Raw genomic sequence first — 23534 nt, forward strand, 5'->3', positions numbered from 1 at the left:
GGGAAAAGACAGACATAAAAACAATGAGAGCAATACAATAAATGCTATGAAAAAAGAATCTGTGAGATAAAAGATGCTATGAAAACACAGAAAAAGAAATGCATTTCTCTTCCACAGAATGTCAGACACTATGGTCTCAACTGTTCCCCTGAGCTCCAGTAATTTATATCCAACTTCTTACATGCCTGATGAGTATCTCAAAACTTAACAAGGTCAAAACAAAACTACTGATTTCCCACTATCCTCCAATCTGATCCTCTCTAAGTCTTTATCACTCAAGTAAATGGCACCATCATTTTCTGAGCTGCTCAAGACAAAAAACAAAACAAAAAAAAACCTAGCCATTATCCAATACATATGAACATCCAATGTTAACTTTACCTTTATAATATACTAGAGGCCTGGTGCATGAAATTCGGGCACTGGGGGTAGGGGGGGGGCGGGTCCCCTCAGCCCAGCCTGCACCCTCTCACAATCCAGGACTTCTGGCTCCTAACCATTCGCGTGCCTGCCTGTTTGCCCCTAACCGCTTCTGCCTGGCCTGAACCTTCTTGCAATCCGGGATCCCTCTCGCAATCTGGGACTGCTGGCCTGCCTGCCAGCCTGATCGCCCCTACCACTCCCTGAAGGCCTGATTGATGTCTAACTGCTCCCCTGCCAGCCCAATCGCCCCCAACTGCACTCCCCTGACAGCCTGGTCGTCCCCAACTCCCTCCCCTGCCAACCTGGTTGCCCCCAACTGCCCTTCCCTGCCAGCCTGGTCGCCCCTAACTGCCCTCCCCTGCTGGCCTGGTCCTCCCCAACTGCCCTCCCCTGCTGGCCTGATTGCCCACAACTGCCCTCCCCTGCCGGCCATCTTGTGATGATGCGAGGGCGCAAGGGCCACCTAGGCTTTTATTAGTATAAATACCAAACTCAAGCATTCATGACTATGTCCACTCCTAAAAGCTAGGTAAAACCCACTGACACATCTCAACCATTCTACTAAATTAACTTATATTTCTACTTTGGTCTCATCTGTCTTAATTCCATCCTCTATACACAGTCAAAGCAATCTTATTAAAGTATAAATGAATTCATGTCTCTCCCTGCTCAAAATTCTCTAATAGTTTCCCAATGCTAAAAGAGTAAAAGCTAAACTTCTTATAATGGCCTTGAAAGATTTACATGGCATGGGCCTTGGAAACCTCTCCCATCTTGTTTTCCTCTATTCCTCCCCAACTTATCTTTACTATGCCTAGTCACAATGGCCTTTATTTACATTATCTACTTGTTTGTCTTTAGGATTTCACTCAGGATTATGCACACTCAAAATCTGTTTAATCAGAACCTACTATTTTTTCACATGATCTAATATTTTACCATATGATTGTAAGATACCATGACTGATTTTCTAAAAACAAATTCATGTCAGAGCTTACATATACAAACAAAAGTTGACTGAAGTCTGTAACCTTGAGAAGCTAAATATTTACCTAAATTATGCTACCACTGGACCAAAATTTAAATTACTTTGTGAAATTTCCTTCACCTGCCCTACACAGTATTATTTATAAAAGTTTTACATTATAAACAAAACTAGAGGCCCAATGCATGAAATTTGTGCATGGGAATGGGGGTCCCTCAGCCTGGCCTGAACCTTCTTGCAATCCGGGACCCCTCTTGTAATCTGGGACTGCTGGCCTGCCTGCCTGCCTGATCGCCCCTAACCACCTCTGCCTGCCTGCCTGATCGCCTCTAACTGCCTCTGCCTTGGCCCCTACCACTGCAGCTTCTTCCAGAAGGATGTCCAGAAGGTCATTCAGCTGTCCAGTCTAATTAGCATATTAAACTTTTATTATTATAGATAGTATCTAAAATCCCAAAATAATGGATTATGAAACTAAAGTGTTATTTATTTAAAAACTTTAATAACCTAGGGAAATATTAGTCATATAATGTTAAGGTGAAAAAAAGAAAAGTAGAAAACCACATAGAAGGTTTCAAGATGGCAACAGAGTAGGTGGATCTCGCTCAGACCTCCACTCAGAACCAAGCTGGAAATAAAAACTAAATAGGGAAATAATCATCTTGAATTACCAACTAAAGCCTATCTGAAGAGGAGACTTATAATGAAAGACTGGCAGAAGAAACCACCAAGAGACTACACCTGTACAGCATGGTGCACGCTGTGGCTGGGGTTCAGCCTCATAGTCAGGCAGCCTGAGGGTAGATCCCAACAATGAACAGGCCAACAGCAATCAAGGCCCAATTACAAAAGGAGAGCCCACATAACCCACACAAGGGACATTCCTAGAGCACACAGCTCAGGAGATCAGAGACTGCACCACTGGGTCCCAAAGGACACCTAATTAAGGCCACACCATGAAGATGGGGAGTCATAGTGGTTCAATCTAATACATAGAAACAAACAAAAAGAGACAGTCATATGGGGAGACAAAGAAACAGGTCCCAATTGAAAGAACAGGAGGAATCTCAAAAAAAAAAAAAAAAAAAAAAAAGAGGTAAATGGAATAGAGGCAAGAAATTTATCAGATACAGAGCTTAAAGTAATGGTTATAAGTATGCTCAAAAAATTTAGTGAAAACTACAACACATGAAAAAGGACATACAAACCATAAAAAATAACCAGTCAGAAATGAAGAATGACATCAAGAATACACTGCAAGGGCCCAGATGGAATGGTTGAGCATCATCCTCTGCACAAAAAGATTCCCGGTCATGGCTCATACCTGGTTTGCAGGTTGGATCCCTGGTCAGGATATGTATGGAAGGTAACTGATGTCCTTTCTTTCTCTCTACCCCTCTTCCTTTCTCTAAGCATGTCCGCAGGTGAGGATTTTAAAAGATATGATTAAAAACTGGGCCAAAGAACTAAATAGGTATTTTCCTAAAATGACACCAAAGTGGCCAAAAAAGAAAAAAGACTATACTGAAAGGAATAAAGTAGGTTGGATGAAGCAGAGGACTGAATCAGCAATTTAGAAGACAAGATAAAAAACAAACATTCAAACAGCAGAAAAAAGAAAAATAATCAGAATGAGGATAGTTTCAGGGCACGTTAGGACAACATGAAATGTAAAAACATTAGCATCATAAGGGTGCCAGAAAGAGAAGAAAGTGAGCAAGGGACAGAGAATATGTTTGAACAAATGACAGAAAACTTCCCTACCTTGGTGAGGCAAAAAGTCACACAAGTTCAGGAAACACACAGAATCCCAATCAAGATGAATCCAAAGAGACCCACACCAAGACATATCATAATTAAAATAGCAAATGTTAAAGACAAAGAGAGAATCTTAAAGGCAGCAAGAGGGATAGTTAATTATCTACAAGTGAGTTTCCATAAGGCTGGCAGTTGATTTCTCAAGAAACACTTCAGGCCAGATGAGATTAGCATGAAGTATTCAAAGTAATGAAAAACAAGGACCTGCATCCAAGACTACTCTATCCAAAAAGCTATCATTTAAAATTTGAAATAAAGAGCTTCTCAGACATAAAAAAGACTAATAAATGAGTTCATGATCACCGAACCAGCATTGCAAGAAATGTAAAAGGGTCTGCTTTAAGAAAAAGATAGAGGAGCAATAGTATAAAGAAAAAAAGGCAATACAACATCTGATTAGGGGTTAATTTCTAAAATATACACAACTTAAAACTCCACACCAGGAAGATAAGCAATCCAATTAAAAATGGGCAAAGGACCTGAATAGATACTTCTCCATACAGATGGAAATAAGTATGTGAAAAAAAATGTTCAATGTCACTAATTATCAGAGAAATGCAAATTAAAACCACAATAACCTATCACCTCATACATGCCAGAATGGCTACCATCATAAATCAACAAACAAGTGCTGGCAAGAACGTAGAGAAAAGGGAACCCTCATACATTGTTGGTGGGAATGCAGACTAGTGCAGCCACTGTAAAAAACAGTAGAGTTTCCTTAAAAAATTAAAAATGAAACTGCTTTTTGACCCAGTGATACCACTTCTGGGAATATATCCTAAGAATACTGAAATACCAGTCAGAAAGAATATATGCATCTCTATGTTCATAGCAGCGTTATTTACAATAGTCAAGATCTGGAAAGTGCCCAAATGCCCATCGACAGAGGAATGGATAAAAAAAGTTGTGGTAAGTTTACACAATGGAATACTATGTAGCTGCAAAAAAGAAGGAAGTCTTACCTTTTTCAACGGCACAGATGGACCTGGAGATTATTATACTAAGCGAAATAAGCCAGACAGAGAAAGACAAATACCATCTGTGGTATCTGTGAAATCTAATAAACAAGATAGAGTCAGAGGCATGGATACATGAAACAGACTGAGAGCAATCAGAGGGGAGGGGAATAGAAGGCAGGGGAATGGAAGGGACTGGATAATGAAGGTGAAGATATTAGCCAAAGAACATATATGCATAGCACATGCACACAGACAACAGTATGGCGATAGCCAGAAGGAGGGAAAGAGGAGCAGAGGCTGAGTGAGGGTGGGTAAAGGGGGGGAAAATGAGAGACATCTATAATAATGTTAAAAAAGAAAGGAAGGAAGGAAAGAAGGGAGGGAAGGGGAAGGGAAGGAACAACATAACTTAATTATCGTAATTTTGTTTCAACCCACAAGAACAAAAAGATTGGGAGAGCAACAAAATTTAGGATTTTGAAAGCAGATGAAAAAATAGTAACTGATTTAGCAGACTGAAAGAAAACTGAATCCTAAATAAGCAATGACAAAGCAAAGACAATTAATTTTCATGGCAGGATCCCAAAAGGTTCAGTAATTGACAACATTCCAATCACCCAAGTGTAAATCCTCTAGGTAGAACACTGGAAATTCTTCTCTGAAAAAAATGAGATTACCACAAAAAAGAAAAACAACCTAAAGATACTGAAATCAGGGGCTGTGAGAAAAGCTTAGCCCTACTGCAGAGGTGGAGAACCTTTTTTCTGTCAAGGGCCTTTTGGGTATTTATAACATCATTCTCGGGCCATACAAAATTATCAACTTAAAAATTAGACTGCTATATTTGGTTAAACATTTCATTAACTCACCTCTAATGTCTTGGCAGGACTAAACCAAATGATTTCTCAGGCCTTATATATGCCCTGAGCGCTGGATATTCCCCACCCCTACCTTACAGTAAGGCCTACATTCAGCAAGTTATATTCATATGCACAGAGCTTCCAACCACCTTTTTGGTGGTCAACTCTCTCATGGCTGAATGGCCAAGGCTCAAGAAACATTTGAGATAAGTCCAAGTCAAAAACCAAAAATAAACTTAAAACATCAACTTGAAGCCCTGTGCAGGTGGTTCAGTTAGTTGAGTGTCGTCCAGGTTGCGAGTTTCATGTCCAGGTTGCGGGTTTCATTCCCAGACAGGACATAATTAGGTTTCAGGTTCCATCCCCGATCACGATGCACAGGGGAGGTAACCAATCAATGTTTCTAAGATCAGTGTTTCTCTCTCTCTCCCTTCCTCTCTTTCTAAAATCAATAAAGTCATATCCTCGGGTGAGGAATAAAAAAAAATCCACTTTAAGTAAACAGACTATGCAGGGAAAATAAACCTATCATTAATAGTAATATATTATGAGAGGCAAAGGGGGGATAAATATTGCATCACTGCATGCATGAACAAAAACAGGATGCTACAGTTAAATATTGAAGACAATCTTCTTGGCTATAAAAATAAAAGTACAATATGCTAATTAGACCGGACATCCTTCGGACAAAGCCATGGCGGGTGGGAGCCAAGGCCCTTGCACGAATTTCGTGCTTCGGGCCTCTAGTTAACAGTATTAACAGCAGAAATGAAAAAGTACATATTAGTACATATAACCCCCATATTAGGGTTGTAAGGCTGAAAGTATCTCCCAAAATATGGAAGACAGGTATAAGAGAGAAAAGATAAAAAAATGAGAAGACCCACATAACAGGTCTAATATTTGAATAGGGGGTCCAGAAGGCAGAAGCAAGTAGAAAGAAACTTAAAAAATAATAGAAGAAAATATTCCAGAAGTGAAGGGTATGTGCTTCCAGATTAAGAGGGTACAAATGAACGCCTGGAACAATGGATGATAAGAGGCCAAGACACATAGTTATGCAATTTGAGAATACTGGTGACAAAGCCCTTAAATACTTTCATAGAGAAAAATTATGTATGTGCACTCATGGACATAAAATATTTTAAGAGAAGGATGTGTTCAATTTTTTCTTACACATACATGTTACCCATACCCACCAGTCACTCCTCTCTTGCCCCTTGCTCCAAATTATATAATTACACAATTGTTTTTGTAGCCAATTGAGTGACTATTTTTATACTTATTAAACTTCATCTTCTTTCATTTTACTAACAAAACCAAAACAACAATAAAACCTATTTGTGAAGTATATAAGAGACTTTAATGAATGTCAAATGTTTATCATCATGAAGCACTATATATAGTAAACACATGGAGAGGTTATTTGTACTATTTCTCTCATCTTGTTAGTATGTTTGAAAATTTACTTAATGAAAAGTAAAAAAAAAAAAAAAAGTTAAAGAGGAAAACAGGTTGCTTATCTCCAAGAATAAAAAAAAAAAATCTTTGCAGTAGATGTAGATATGAAAAGAACTTACAATTCCTCAATCTGTTGCTTTGTCTATTCAGCAGAATAAGTTCGGGTCCTAGTTCATTTCGTTCCCACAGTACTATTACAGCTTCCTACCTGGTTTCTGACTCCCTTCTCTCCCCCTTACAGTATACAACTTACTCTGGTGCCAGTTTTTTGTTTTTTGTTTTCTATAAACCAGATTTGCCCATGCTATTCTACTCAAGAATTTTCAAATGGCTTCCTATCGCTTACACACAAATGTCTGGTAGGCTAATTTCAGATTAAGGTCTTTCTCATCATGGCCCTAATTCTACCATTTCCAGGCTATTCTATAGTTTCTCTCATCTACCTCCATTCTCCTTTTACACGCTATCTGGTTTTGTTCATGCTGCTCTCTGAGAACAATGTTCTATATTCCCTTCTCTCCTAATAAAAACTCTCTCATCTTTCAATTATGACCTCTCTTATCTTGCTTGACTCCACAATGAAGGATAACTCACTCTCTCCTCTGAACTCCCTACTGTACTTTGTCAAAGCCATCAACATAACATTTGTCACAATATATCGTGGCTTCTTCATACGGACACTTCACTCAGATCATGAGCCCCCCTTATGTGCATGGCACTCATCATGAGCTCCTTGAACACAGAAATTGTCTTTCTGTAACATCTAACAAAATACTAGGCACACTGGAAGTGCTCATATAACAAGAAAGTTGGGGAAGGTATTTTTCTTCTCTTTCTCACCAACCCTAATAATTCCAGTTCAAATGGTGGATAAATGGGTAAGAGCTTGCACTTTCTTTCTCCAACCACAACGCAAAATGAGGTCAGAATAGTGTTAACTTATTAAATCACTCTCCTGTTCACAATAGGCTGTAACTCCTCTAACTCATACTCTTTGTTTCTAGGCTTTCTAAAATTCAACCACATTCCACAAAGCCATCTCTCTTCTCCTTTCCAAAAAGGAATTCTCTGATCCAGTAAGACTAATCCTATCTAATAATAGACAAATATGCAAATTGACCATACCTCCGACACACCCGCAAGCCACGCCCACCATCCAATCAGAGAGAGTATGCAAATTAACCCAAACCAAAATGGCTACAGCCACAGAGAGCAAGGTTTCCTAGGTAACAGAGGAAGCCAAGCTTTCTGCCAGCCGTTGCAGGCCTAAGCCTCCACTCAAGCTACAAAGTTTCAATTATAGAAGGTAAACAAATGGCGGCAGAATGGAGCTTGAGAGAGCAGGCCAGGGTTGCCGCCAGCAACAGGGGAAGCAAAGCTTTCCATACACCCTGGCCGGGCCCACCCGCTTAAGGCAACAAAGTTTCAATTATAACCCCAACACAAATGGCTGCGGGCCTCAGAGGGAGCCCCAGGCTTGGCTCTGCTCCAGGCTACAAAGTTTCAATTGTAGAAGGAAAATAAATTCCAGATACCAAGGACTCCGCTTGCATTGCCAGGGGGCGTGGCCGGCCTGCAAACCACCACAGGCCCCTCGCTCAGGCCACTCCACGCCCCAAGGGAACCCCCACCTGATCCGGGACACCCTTCAGGGCAAACCAGCTGGCCCCCACCCCTGTACCAGGCCTCTATCCTATCTAATAAAAGAGTACTATGCAGATTGATCATCACTGCAACACACAATATAGCTGCCCCCATGTGGTCAAAGATCCTGCCCCCATGTGGACACAAGATGGCCACCACAAGATGGCCAGCAGGAGAGGGCAGTTGGGAGGCACCCGGCCTGCAAGGGAGGGCAGTTGGAGGTGATCAACCCTGCAGGAGAGGGCAGTTAGGGGTGACCAGGCTGGCAGAGGAGGGAAGTTGGGGGCAAACAGGCTGGCAGCAGAGTGGTTAGGGGTGATCAGGCTGGCAGGCAGAAGCGGTCAGGGGCAATCAGGAAGGCAGGCAGGCAAGCAGTTGGGAGCCAGCAGTCCTGGATTGTGAGAGGGATGTCCGACTGCCTGTTTAGGCCCGATCCCAGGGATCATGCCTAAACGGGCAGTCGGACACCCCTTGAGGGGTCCCAGATTGGAGAGGGTACAGGCTGGGCTGAGGGACAACCCCCCTCCGTGCACGAATTTCATGTACCGGGCCTCTAGTATTTAAATAATTCTCTCATTTAATTCTACTCAATTAAGACATGTTTCTTTGTCCAAGCCATTTCCTCAATCTCCAATATGTTTTCTTCTCCACACTCTCAAGGCTCTGATTAAAATTGCATATATTTCTCTACCATTAAAGCTGACTTTAAACTTAAAACATACACATACACCACACACAAGACACACACCAGAAATAGAATGAACCAATGCAATTTCTAATCCCAAAGTACTTCCTAACTCTAATTTCTCCAATTTCTATAGCATTTTGTCTAAAATATACATTTTAGTACTTAATATGTAAGAAATCTGCCCCTGCATATTTGAAATACCAATTACACCTTTAAATTTTTATACTCTAGAGTTTCAGAATAGATAAAAGAGAAGAATCCCACAGAAATTTGATCAAGGATATTTCTTAAATTTAAGGTGACAGAAACTTTTCTGAAATTCAATGTAAATCAAATTGTAGCCTAAAATGCCAAACACTCCCACACACCATTAGTTGCAGATTTTGAGCATTATCAATAAAATATATCCTACAAACCTCAATATACATAAAGAAAAAAATGTGAGCCACACATATTAAAATACATACCCTATTTATTTTTAATAGGTGATATTTAACCACATTATTGAGGCAGGAAAAGTCCTTAGACTACACCGATCAAATTCATGCCCTTATTCATTCAGAACCTAATAAATCAGAATGAAACAATGACTTCCTCTCATATAACCTAAAGAAACTTCAAAAATAATTTTCCGATAGACAGTATTTATATTAAAAAACTCATTCACAATGGCTACCTTCAATATGAGACCAGTCCCTAGGACAGTGATGGCGAACCTATGACACGTGTGTCAGCACTGACACGCGTAGCCATTTTTGATGACACGTGGCCGCTGAGGCGGCCGCATGCCGAGGATGAAACATTTGCTGCTCCTGAGGATGAAACATTTGCGAAATAATGTTTTTTCCTCAAAGTGACACACTACCCGAGTTATGCTCAGTTTTTTGGCGAAGTTTGACACACCAAGCTCAAAAGGTTGCCCATCACTGCCCTAGGAGTTTCTTTTTTATTTTTTAGTTTATGAAGTTCACTGCAAAAAGACCAAGTATATAGAAGCTGGCAGTTTACAAAGGAAGTTCTCATTTCTGTTGGAAGAAAATACAAAGCAACACTACAAATGAACTATTTCGTTATCGAAACAACTTTTTTATCTATTCATTATAATCATATATAACAACTAGAGGTCCGATGCATGAAATTCGTGCAAGAGTAGACCTGCCTTCCCCTGGCTGCAGGCACCAGCTTCCCTCTGGCACCCAGGACCCGGGCTTCCCCCATAGCCCCGGCTTCATCAGGAAGGTTGTCCGGTCTAATTAGCATATTACGCTTTTATTATTATATATAGATAGATCAATGTCTAAATAAGTAGATATCACCAAAAAGAACCTGATGACCACTTAAAATATAAAAAACGGCATCACACACTTTCAAAATAGTTACAGCAGAACAAGCAGCAAATACCCAGAACAGAGCATATATTACAAGTTAAATTCTCTACACAGAACTGTGTCCCAGCAGAGTAGCTGCATCTGTGGATACAGCACATGCATAAGGCACTATTTCAGTGGACAGAGCTGCAGTCCCAAAAGAAGCACAAAAAAGTTCCTGTCCAAAAATTTCCCTAAATATACAAATCAATCTAAAAGCCATTTCCAGTCTTCATCCCAGTGTCATTCAATACAAGTATCAATAATTAAGAATTAAGGTCAAGAAAGCAGTACACAAACAGGTTTTGAGAAGAGTAGGTTGCTATGTATTGCAAAAGTATGAAAATATATTATTCTTTGGATTGGGTCTGTGATTATATGAAATGAAGCCAGAAGTCAAGACCTGATACCCAAGTGGTAATAGTATCAACATGAAAGTCCCTCACTAAACCCTACTCCTCTTTTAAGTATTAATTTAAAGTTAGTGGTTTTATCCTATTTTATCTCTTAAGAGACTCTCAAAGAATAAGAAAGATTCTTGATCTATCTTTACACCAATAAGTTCAGTGTCAAGCTGATAATAAGCCATCTTCCTTACCATTTTTAAAAATAAAATTAGGTAAAATAAATCCCTAAATCTGATAAAGATTATAGCATGATCCACAATGAGCTTAACCTACTGGTGTGAACTATTATCTCCTACAAACATATACTGTAACTCAAAATAAAATCACAACATACAGCAAGAATAGTTTTACTTGGCAATTGTTAGTATAATAGGCTATAAATTCACATGCTTGCAAAAGTGGAGATAAAACATCAGCAACTTTGTCAGTCACCAGGAAGCTGAAGGTTTGGAAAATAGGAGCTATTCCACTTTATTACTGTTCTTGAGTAGTGGTATGGAAGCAGACTCAAGAACAAAAAAATGAGAGCAACCAAGGATAATTTACTAAAATTCACCTTAAAAAGACTGAATCTGCCATCTTGGATCTCTGCACCTGGTGTACCTTCCATAGTACAGTCTTCGGCCTAAGTTAAATAACATATTCCCCATTAAGATACCACATAATCTTTAAATGATAGGCCATATAAAGACAAACTAGCTGTGGCTAGTCTGAGACTTAAACGAAGAACATCAGAAAATCATTAATATGAAACTGAAAGGAAAAAAGGGAAAAAACCCAACATGGTAACAAGAACAGAATTTTTAAACTATCGTATAGCTTTTAACCACCTTTAAAGAAAAAGTGACTTATTTAGAAGTAAAATTGGAACAGTAGAAAATGCTGGGGTATTTTGGAACATTTTATTAATTACCGTAATTTTATTTGTAGTAGAGGTAACTGGTATAACTTCAAGTCCCATTCGTATTCTCTTTTGTTTTTCACAGTAAGCTTTCCAGGTATCTTCATTAAACCCGTAATTAAAATAATCAGAAAGATCAGCACCTAAAGATAAAACACACTTTTAGTACACAAATGTTTCAATTCTATTGTTTTGCAGCATATAAAATTTAATAAGCTGTAAAATAAAATTTAGAGTTCTATTAGTCTTATCACCCTTTCTAATTTTACCAGCTCTCCCAATTACCGTAAAGCAACAGAACTATAAGAACTTTTTATCAGAATTATTTCCTTTAGAAATGCATTATAATAAAATACGCAAGTCTACTTTACTACAATGCTAGGCTATCAGCAAAATTTAACAAATTCATTATTAATGATTAATTTATTATTACATTAATTCTTTATTACTCTCCTGAGCTTAAGACTATAAAAATGACATTAAAACAATAATATTCTAAATTGATACTGAAAAATACTTTCTAATGACTGTTTATACTATAAATCTTTTGAAACCAATATAATCTTACCAGGTTTACGCCATGGTTTATCTTCAAAAGAATCCAAATCTACCTCAGAGAGTGGAACTCCATTAATGCTTCCAGGTGCATCAAGGTCTACTCCTTTGACTTTTGTTCCTGTTTTATAAAATTACAAAATGGCGAAGAAGCTACATTAGCAAGAGGCTGAGAGATACACTGACACCTTTTTACTGTTGCTAGCACTCAATATGGCTAAGGTTCCAAACAAAGCACTGGAGTAATGCTTACCATACTGGTAAATAGAAGTTAAACTTTATGGTATAGCTATAACATAAAATGGATAAAGAGATTAGGGACTTGTTATTTACAATAAGGGATTCCTGTACCACTAGGAAGTTGCTAACTTCCATGTTTTATATCAGTTTTTGTACAGTCTGTGAGATAAGAAATGCTTTTTCCTTTTTAAACAGTTGTATCACAAACAAGTTAAATAAACAAGCAAAACATGATGGCAGGAATCCTATGTGGCCCATACAGCCTAAAATATTTATTATCTAGCCCTGTGCTATATGGTCAAAACTGGCATTTTTAATTGACCTAGTACAACCTATCACCTACTCAGATATATGTCTTATTTTTCTATTGATGCAGCTGCAAATAAAAATTTTACCTGTAGTTCCATAAACTCTTCCTCCTGTCTTGATGTTAAGATTTACAGGTGCTGTACCATAACTCCTAAAAACAAAATAAAAATTATCCTGACAAACTTAAACAGAAATAGCAATACATGAAATTATACAAATTAAATTATACAATCACATAGTAACTGAATAAACTGACAATGACTCACACATTTTAGAAAATGTTTTAAACTAATTTCAAAGTCTGTCACTTGCTCAATAAAAGATAAAAGTATTGTTTAAAAGTCTGACTTGTTTTCCATCTCAGAAACCTACCTGTCACTAACTCAATATCCCACTATAGCACACTTCACAGAAAATTTGGCTGGGAAGAAAATAAAGAGTTTATATGCTTTTTCTTCATTTCCTCATCTCCTAGTTGATGCAACATACATAGCAATCCTGCAAGAATGAAATTTCTCTACCTTATTCCCAAATACAGTGACCTCCCTTTAATCCTTCCTGCACCTGATACTGTTGGTAAATCCTCTTTCAAATACCCATGGAGTACATCTGTCCATAAAATGAATTTGCATGAAATTCAAAAATAAGTCTAGAGTGAAAGCAGATCAGTGCTTGGTGGTGGTCTGTTGTTAATGATTACAGAAAACAAGAGGGAAGTTTCTAGAATACTAGTGATGTTCCATATCTTGATTTGGATGGTTACATGAATCTATACACTCTAAAAAATTACTGAGCTGCACCTTTTTTTAATGTAGTGTAACATACATGTGATAGAGGGAGGGAAAAACTTCAGTCACACAGACTCAAGTTCAAATACAAGTTTATTAATTGTATAATCTTAGCCAAGTCACTTAACATCCCATAGACCTTGTATACATTTTCTTTAATGAGTTTATAGACACTTTCCTGCTTTTCTATATAATGCATTCTTACGTAAGAGTAGGAAAATCAAATATACTGACCAAAATAGATGTATACATTATTGGGGAGGTTAGGGAAAAAGGGACAAAAGTGAGTAAGTAGGTAAGGAAGAAGGCTCAATTCCCACATAGCAAAAAGATATTAGTAACACCTCAAGTTATAGACAATGTTTACAATGACATATTCTCACATTATATCCATGTTATTTAATTTGGTTCTTTACCCTACCAAGTTTAGCCAACTGGACTTTCCTAGTAATTTCCACCTTTTGGTCTCCAATGTACTAAATTTGACACCTAGGTTATTCACTTACATAGCACTGTTATGTACTCAATAAACTGCTCTAGAGACCTGAAAGTCATTGAGTCCTTTTCTCCCTCTCCATCCACAACCATTCAGTTACCAATTTACTTCTTCTAATTAATACTCACTCAGATATACCTTATTTTCCCATTCATCCCTATACTATTGCTGTTGGCTTAGTTTGGATTATCTCATGTGGACAATCACTTTGACAACTAATATCTAACTAGTCTACTGCTACTATTTATCTTTGCAAATAAGCTGGCTTGCCTAAAAAAAAACCTACAAAGGTTCCATGATAACACAGCAAAAACAGTCTAACTCCCTTCTCCTTAAATAGTTTTGACCATCCTTTCTCATTTGCCTTTATCCTTCAGGCTTGTGGTTCCTTAAACCATGCTTGCACTGCATCTAAACAGTATCCTCTACCTAAATCATCCAGCTTCCCTTCCTTTTAACTCAAGAATTATTCAAACAAGTTAAAATACCTCCTCTAGCATCTTCCAACACCTGTAGGCTTATAGCAACTCTCCTCTCAAAGCTTTCAAATCACTTTGTATACGTTCCTATTCTTGCACTTACACTCGCTAAAAGTATTGCTGTCTTCCTCACTACTTCTGGTAAAAAAAAAAAAAGACTATTATATTATTTTTTACTAGAGGCCTGATGCACAAAATTTGTGCATGAGTAGGCTTCCTTCCCCTGGCTGCCAGCACTGGCTTTCCTCTGATAACCAGGACCCGGGCTTCCCTCGCAGCCCGGCCTAATTAGCATACTGCACTTTTATTATTATAGATAACCCCATCATCAATTAGTAAAGTGCCAAACTGTCTTTGAAAAGTAGTTACTGAAAGAATCTCAAAGATATAGCTAAGAAACTACTTTTCTATACAAGATAAATTGTTCCTACCAGCTTTTCTTCTTACTGTATAGATAAAATGAACTTTGTAACAAAAGTATGTTATCAAAAAATTCTATTTTGTACTTTCTAAGAGCTAACAATAAACCAATTTAATATTGTTTCTCAAACAATTTGTTCTTTAAATATGCTTGTGAAGTGTACACAAAGTAAATAGCCACTAAATTTAATTAATTTTCTCACTGGTTCTCTTTCATTTTCAAGGAATATGTCTTGAGTTATCAAGGTTAAATAAGCTTTACACCCTTCAGAAAGATGTGTAGCTTACTTTGAAATGCATAAAAAATACATTTTTAAAAATAAGGTTAAGGGTTCAATACCAGGTCAGGGTGCATACATTCAAAGTCAATTGTTTTAACATGTAGTCTACCCAGTCAATAAAGATTTATTGAATACTTACTACATGTAAGGCAATATAAGGAATAGGAAAATTCATAAACCAAGATTTCTACTCTTAAAGAATTTAGAGTCCAAACATGTATAAACGTAAGAATTCATGGACTAGAAATTGCTATAAGACATAAAGTTCAGAAAGTACTATGGGAGTCTGTGTATTTAATATCTGCAAGTGATTCCTACCAAAAATTGGTCATATTAATAAAAGAAATCACCATTTGCTTTCATTGCTCTATACTTGCAAATACAAATTTTATATACTAATAAAAGTATTTGCTAAATATGCCATGAGTAGTATATCATACTAAAGTGTTTCTTTTGCATAATGCAGATGGTAAAGGTCTATTAGCGTAGAAGCCTGCTAACATATTATAAGTCCAACACTATTTACTTTAAAAGTGGGAATGAGGAGAACTTCAAAAGTTATCTACCTCATCCTAGCCAGTTTGGCTCAGTGGACAGAGCATTGACCAGTGGACAGAGCATTGACCTGTGAACAGAGCATTGACCTGTGGACCTGTTAATTGACCTGTGGAACCAATTTTGATTCCAGTCAAGGGCACATGCCCGGGTTGTGGGCTTGATCCCGAGTAGGGGGCCTGCAAGAGGAAGCTGATCAATGATTCTCTCTCATCATTGATGTTTCTATCTCTCTCTCCCTCTCTCTTCCTCTCTGAAATCAATGAAAATATATTTTAAAAATAGTTATTGCCCTAACCGGTTTGGCCGGTGGATAGAGCGTCAGCCTGCGGACTGAAGGGTCCCAGATTCGATTCCAGTCAAGGGCATGTGCGTGGGCACATCCCCAGTAGGGGAGTGTGCAGGAGGCAGCTGATCAATGTTTCTCTCTCATCAATGTTTCTAACTCTATCCCTATCCCTTCCTCTCTGTAAAAAAAAAAAATCAATAAAAAAAATTTTTTTTTCCCAAAAATAGTTATCTACCTCTAACATAAGTAATTTAGTCTCTTCTCAACCCTGCTCCCAAAAAAAGTTGCTAGGCTTTTAAAATTACACAGGCAGTCATTATTATATTGTAAAAGTGAGTTCCTGAAATAAAAAACTTTGAAAACAAAGGCTCTACTGAAGAGATAAAATGTAGGGGTGGGGAAAAGTAGATTTACAGTTGTGAATATAGTAAACAATGTATTCTTATATTCTTTTTTAAATATATTTTATTGATTCTTTACAGAGAGTAAGGGAGAGGGATAGAGAGCTAGAAACATCGATGAGAGAGAAACATCGACCAGTTGCCTTCTGCACACCCCCTACCGGGGATGTGCCCGCAACCAATGTACATGCCCTTGACCGGAATCGAACCTGGGACCCCTCAGTCCGCAGACCGACGCTCTATCCACTGAGCCAAACCGGTTTCGGCCTTATTTATTACTTATTGTATTATCAGCAGCATCATTATTAACCTACTTTTGCCCACCCATCTTCAAACGTACTGATGTGTATTGTATATATATTGGTTGATTCCAGATAAGGCTGCTTAATAAACTATATAGTACAATTAATGAAAAGTTTATTTTATGTGCCCAATGCACAACTACATTATACATCCAATCTAAAAAAACACAATACAACCTTGACTCTTATGCTAACACCAAAACAAAATCACAACCTGTACTTTAATATATTCCCTTCCAATATTTCCATAAGATTTTATACATACTTAATGAGTCACTCACTTGAATCAGAATTTTACTGAAAAAAGTCTACGGGATAATTAATAATTTAAAAAAACACTATGAGGATCAAAAAGCAATACTTTTGATACTGTTTTTACTGGACAAAAAAATTAAAAACCTAAACTCAGCTTTGGATAAGCAATAAAATCGCAAAACAATACAGATGCAAACTGCAATTTAAGGTTTTCTAATTCTAGCTAAAGAATTTGTTGTATTCAATTCATTTATAAAAACTTTAATTTCAAGAATCAAAAATACTGCTACTCCGATGTAACTTTACCTAATTATCTTTAGAAAAGAGATATTGTCATGGTGAAATTCCTTTTATCATGAGCTGCAATTAAAATTTAACATATACTGCGCCCAGGTTGCGGGGCTCAATCCCCAGTAGGGGGCATGCATGAGGCAGCCAATCAATGATTCTGATCACCGGCATTTCTCTCTCTCTCTACCTCTCCCTCTCTGAAATCAATAAAAATAGATTTTAAAAAATAACATTAATTTTAGGTATACAACATGATGCAATGTGTTTAAATTGCAAAGTTTAGTTAACATACATCACCACACTTAGTCACAAATATTTTTTTCCTTATGCTGAGAATTTTTAAGATCTATTCTCTTAGCAACTCATGGTAAGATGGAAAAATGTAAAAAACAATTAAATCAACCACTAATGGCTTGATATAGGCATACTACCTTTGATTTAGTCACACAATTGTTACTTAAAAATAACTTACCCATACTGTGGTGCTCCCGTTTTAATGTCTCCTATAGTGACATGGACATCATCCTCATCATCATCACTGTCACTATCACTATCATCTTCAGTCTCAGTCACTTTCTATACCAACATAAACAATTATAAAATACATTCAATAATCCATTTCAATATTTGATATGAATAAATGAAAAAGTAACCGTTTTACAATTAAGCTATAGATTTACAGAAAAAAGTTACAAGCTCACAGAACTGATCCTTATTTCAATTCATTTATAACTTCAATGATTTACATGATAAAAAGGATAAGAATGCGAAAACCTTTTTCACCATCATCATTTTATCATTTATAACTGCTCCTCTTGCAAAAAGGATCTAACGCAATTTACTAACATATAGAGAAGATAAAATTATTAAAAAGTATTTGAGAAATTCTTGGTGAAAAGAATATATAAAGTTAAGAGGAAAACAATTTTAACAGTCACAGGGTCAAGGTTAAAAACTACCAAATAGCCCTGGCCAGTGTTGCTCAGTGGTAGAGCATTGGCAAGATAACCTAAAGCTTGTGCGTGTGATTCCCAGTCAAGGGCGAATACCTGGGTAGTAGGGTCCTTAATGGCCTAGTAAGGGTGTGTGTGAGAAGAAACCAATTTAATGTTTCTCTTCCCCCCAAATCCCCACCCACTTGCTCTAAAAAAAAAAAAAAAAAAAAAAAAATCAATGGGAAATCCTCGGGTGAGGATTAACAAAAAATTTAAAAAGCACCAAATAGTTAGGGAGCACCTCACTTATTCCTGGAATTCATTTACACCTATAAGAGGCCCTGCATGCAAATGGTTGAGGGAATACTTTGTTTCTATGAGTAAAAGAAAGGCCATTTACAAGCTTTTGTTTTGGCTCTAAAAGGCTATTTTGTGCTTCGTCACAAAATAGTCAATTTTAAAAGTAGAAAAACTAGGCAAAATAATTTTTGATACAAACTTGTAGAGTAACTATGGGGAGGGGAGTAAAATGTTAAAAATAGTCATAGGACCCATAATATGTTCACACACACCCAAAAAAACATCACTTTCAACAGGGACGAGGTCAAATACTATCACTTATACAAAAAACCTTTTTGCTGAAAAATAAAAAACATGGCCATCAAACTTAGGTTTTAAGACTCAAATGTCTGCTTTGAAAATCAGGGTATTATCTATTTAGATGATCTATGACCATTCAGTTCCTTGAAATAAACATCAAGCCTATGCACATGCCCTATTTCATCGGAAATCTTCTCACTACTTCTCTTGGTTATGCTTTTGATGGCACCTGATGAGGTAAGTGATGTTAAGAGGGGGCCAGATGAAGCAGGATAATGAAAGTCATATTGAATTTTGGCTTTATTCCTAAGTGAAGGCAAAACTATTGATAAAGATTTTAAACAGAGAAGTAACTAGATTTCAAATCCTTATGTTACCGGTTTAGGTACGCCGTTCTCAGCAGTTTCATCTTCATTTCCAGATGGAGGATTATTTGCACTACAAACAACAAAAATAAGTACATATGCCTAGTATTACTTCTGAGAAGTACAGATAAGGTATCCTAGTATTTTTAAGCTATGCCTGATAGTTTCCTAAAATTGTCTCCACTAGATGTTAAGAAAATAAATAGTAAAAACTACCTACTCTGTATTTCTCATGCCTTGCTCAACATTAGAAATAGAATGGAACTGCCTCCAAATTTGTTAATGGTGTCAAATTTGCAATTTAATGGTGGAATATAATTTGAGGTGGGTGTTTTTTTTACATTGTAAAAATATGCATCACATTTATACTTATCCTAAATCTTTATCGAACATCCTCTGTGTGCCAAAACTAATGTAATTGTCAAGGACTATGTAAGTTTCCTATTTTCAGATTTGTAATATGATGACATTAACTCTTTTAGTATTCAGTTAACATACATGGTTTTTCCTGGCTTTCTGTTTCATCTCTTTATTGGATGTACTAGTATGTTCCTTGTTGTATAGAAAATAAATTTTAAGATAAAAAAGTTTATCTTCATTTAAGACTGTTTTCCAATTTGACACTAATGATAGCTGCAGACTACTTTTGATGCATTAAAAAACTATTTTTTTAAGGCCAGTTATCTTGAATTTGCCGTTATGACAAAATTGACACAATAGTAAGACACTCTTATTCTCTTATATCTTTTTCACAAATGTCTTATCACACTTGGCCATTAACAATCAAATACAACTTCTAGTACTATAGAGTTAATTGGTTTCTTATTTTTTTAATAATTATAATTTTCATAGTGGGAATTAACCATTAACCTCATTTATAGAAAAGGAAATTTATAGAAAAGGAAATGCAAGTACAAAGCAACTAACAATTACTTAGATTTCTGCTATCTTCTAAACTTCATTCTGTATCAAGTAGTTTCTACATAAATTAATTTAATCTCTCTACCTTGGCATTTTATAATACAATCTCCAAATAAAGTAAAATGAAAAATAAGAACTATAGTTTATCTGTTATATTTTCACTGTTCTACTGCTTGAGTCAAGAAAAACCTGCAACTATATTTCTTCGGTACATTTACTCCTGCTTAAATAAGCTTTCAGGTAGCCAGAAAGAAGTTCAACTTGTTTATGTCAAAAAACAATATGGTTAGCCAAAACATGGATAAAACATGAGAGAATTGGAGATAGTATAATGCAATGGTTAAGAAGAGCAGCGGTTTTAATAATAAGCCAGTCACAAAGAAGCTGGGGAAAATTCTAACAAGGACTCAGCTCACTTGGAGAGATGCAATGATGTACACCAAGCTGGATACTAGAACTCTGGTTTGTTGCTCTCTTCCCCAATAAACTTTTAAAAGTTTTAATTCTCTATCACCATTAAAATGCTAAAAACATGATAAAATTATAAACATTTTCTAGAAAAATAAAATCTGAAGGATAGATCTTTCCCATAAGATTAAATAAATTTAATAGCTCACCAAATAAAGTTTTATTAAGGAATATAAAGACATTTTTGGTAGTGCTCAGGCAAGGCAAAAGGCACCTCTCCAATAAATTTAATCAAGCTGTGTATTGTGGAATTAAAATTAAAGAATGTTTAATCAGAAAATAAGCTTCAAGAATTATAACCAAAAACTGATATTAACAAAAATAAATGAAATAAAAATTAGCTCAAAAAAAGGTGTATTTAGTTGTGATTCTGGACCTTGTTATCAATTAATTTCTTAACTAACTGTAAAACAGGGTATAAAGAAATATTTAATTACTTTCCAAATTATAAATTACACAAATCCTCACCTTGTGGCTAAGATTAGCATTAGAAACTGGGTTGAATACATAAATTTAAACGCCAGGTGATAAAATTTCAAATATAGCAATGAGTGGTTTTTTTTTTTAATGTCTTCCGATATAAGGAATAATTTTGAGGAAAAATAGGCTAATTTCAGCATCCCCAAAGCTATTTCTATCTATACTTCTTACTTTGTCTCTCCATTCACTTGTACTCAAATAACACCTTTGAGATATAATTCATACACCACACTAGCCACTCATCTCAAATGCGCAACTCAATGGTTTTTAGTATATTTATAGAATAGTGCAACAATAACAACTATCTAATCCCAGAACATTTTCACGAACCCCCCCCCCCACCCCCTGCCAAAAAAAAATCTTGTATATATTAGTCACTCCCATTTTGCCCTGTACTCAGTCAGGGCAACACTAATTACTTGGTATCTCTATGAATGTACATATTCTGTCCATTTAATATAAATAAAATTATACAATATGCAGTCCTTTGTGACTGGCTTCTTTCACTTAGCATGTTTTCAAGGTTCACCCATGTTGTAACACACAAATACTTCATTTCCTTCTACTGTCAAATAGTATTCCACTGTATAAATATACCACATTTATCTATCCATTATTTGATGGACACTGGTTATTTCCATTTTTTGGCTACTATGAATAATGCTATGAATACTCATGTACAGAAGGTGCCCGAATAACATCCTTTCATGAACATTGTTTTCTTATGAGATGATGAGATGCTTAGGAACATAACTTTGATGAACATTGATGAGATGCTTAGGAACATAACTTTGTTTATACCAATTAGCGTATGGCAGAATTGGTCTCGTTAAAGGTTGTTTCACATAAATCTGCAGAACAGAACCTAACAAGTTTTTGCGTAGATGTATGTTTTCATTTCTCTTAAGGTACAGAACAAGGATTGGCAATCCTAAATCATATCGTGACTCTGTGTTTAATCTTTTAAGAAACTTCCAGTCTGTTTCCCAAAGTAGCTGCACCATTTTACAATCCCAACATCAGTGTATGAGGGTTCCATATCCTCACCAATACCTTGTTGCTGTCTTTATTACAGCCATCCTAGTGGTTGTGAAGTACTATTTCCCCATTTATTAAAACCAAATATTCTCTAAAAGCCGTTTGTTTTTAACAGCCCTTTCCCCATTATAGAACACTAAGGCCTCTGATCAGAGTAATGTCAGCATATCCATTAACTTGTATACAGAAGCTGTTCTGAAATTTAGAATTCAGTTTCTGGCTCCCTGTACATGTTCTATAAACGATACTCATACTTTTCCAGTCACCTAAAAAAGGGAACTAATCTTGTGTCAAGTTCATTAATTTTACTTTGCATTTAAATACAAAATGCTGAAATTATAACCAAAGTGCATTACACCATCATAAATATTCATTGTAACTTAAGATTATATATTTTAAAAAAATTTTTAAGTTTTTTCTTAACAGTCTTAATAGATATACTGTATACTCCACTTAAGAATAAAAAGTTACTTAACACTGAAAAGTATTTAAACCCTTACTTTAAAATCTTTGTCCCCTCAGCTACTAGCAAATAAACAGACTAGTGTAAGATTAGGTCCTGAAACAGGAATAAACTCCCAAGGATTCAATATCTTCCAACCTTTAGTCAAAATGTAATCAAACCCACGATTACAATGAAATAATTTTAACAACTTGTTGATAGAACCGCTGTATCACAGTATCTGTGTTAAGTATCAACAAGAAATTTCACTAACCTGGCATTTTCTTCTTCTGGCCTTTCAACTTCATTTTCATCTACCAAAAAAAATACATAAATAAATAAATAAAATTAACAAACAAACTACTCTTAAAGAAACTAGTAGTATGAAAATCTGAAGTGATCATCACAAGCACTAACCTAGGTCCTTTGCCAAATCACTGTGCACATGCACGTCCCATGGGCCTATAAGCACATCCAAAGTTAGATCACCTTATAATAACTTAACAAGATATGTCTTTTTATGAAAAAATAAAATAAAAATCAGACTTTACTCCCATAAAAATAAACTTAAAGTGGTATTAAAGGCTTCTAGATCTTCGTAAAAAAAAAAAAAAAATCCTACACATTTACACATCAAAGAGTATTACTACTGCTAAATCTTGCCACCAAAGACAAATTATTTTATTTTACAAGTTTATCAAAAATCAAAGTTTGTCCAAGTCACATCATCACGGTGCTCAAACCTACACTTTCACTATACTATTCTAAAGACAATCAAGGATATACATTCCTGGCAAGGAACAAATATTAATTTTCAAATCTAGTATCTGTAACAAACAAGAAGGGACTGTGACTTGATAACAGTTAAAAAGCAAATGTCTGAACAAGTGCCTTTCAAAACAGAAAGTGCCAAGATGTATTAAATTTATTTCGAGAGAAATGAATGCATGAGACGAGACTGACAACTGTAAGCCTAAGGGGCATGGTACTGCCAGGATGTGGGTTCAAGAGCAGCCTCTTAGAGAAGAAAACTTCACCTTCATACCTACGGGAGACATTCGGGGTTTTCTTTATGGGCCATAAGGTATCCCATCTCTCTTTCTTTCTC

At 36.3% G+C, this 23534-nt stretch overlaps 1 protein-coding gene across 4 annotated transcripts in view; it reads right to left on the reverse strand.

Annotated features, from left to right (window-relative positions):
• The window catches only part of FIP1L1 (factor interacting with PAPOLA and CPSF1), a 77035-nt gene that overhangs the window by 52687 nt on the left and 814 nt on the right, over positions 1-23534 (reverse strand). For 2 of the 4 annotated variants that reach the window (XM_079771560.1, XM_079771561.1), the window contains exons 2-8: positions 22844-22888; positions 22701-22740; positions 19090-19150; positions 17650-17753; positions 12707-12771; positions 12085-12192; positions 11529-11659 (exon numbers count right to left, since the gene is read on the reverse strand). In XM_079771560.1, coding sequence (XP_079627686.1) covers positions 11529-11659; positions 12085-12192; positions 12707-12771; positions 17650-17753; positions 19090-19150; positions 22701-22740; positions 22844-22888 — 554 coding nt within the window. The remainder of the gene's footprint in view (positions 1-11528; positions 11660-12084; positions 12193-12706; positions 12772-17649; positions 17754-19089; positions 19151-22700; positions 22741-22843; positions 22889-23534) is intronic. The other 2 variants (XM_079771562.1, XM_079771563.1) reach the window with 1 other exon arrangement.

The sequence above is a fragment of the Cnephaeus nilssonii genome, assembly GCF_951640355.1.
Source record: "Cnephaeus nilssonii genome assembly, chromosome: 1".
Lineage (NCBI taxonomy): Eukaryota > Metazoa > Chordata > Mammalia > Chiroptera > Vespertilionidae > Cnephaeus > Cnephaeus nilssonii.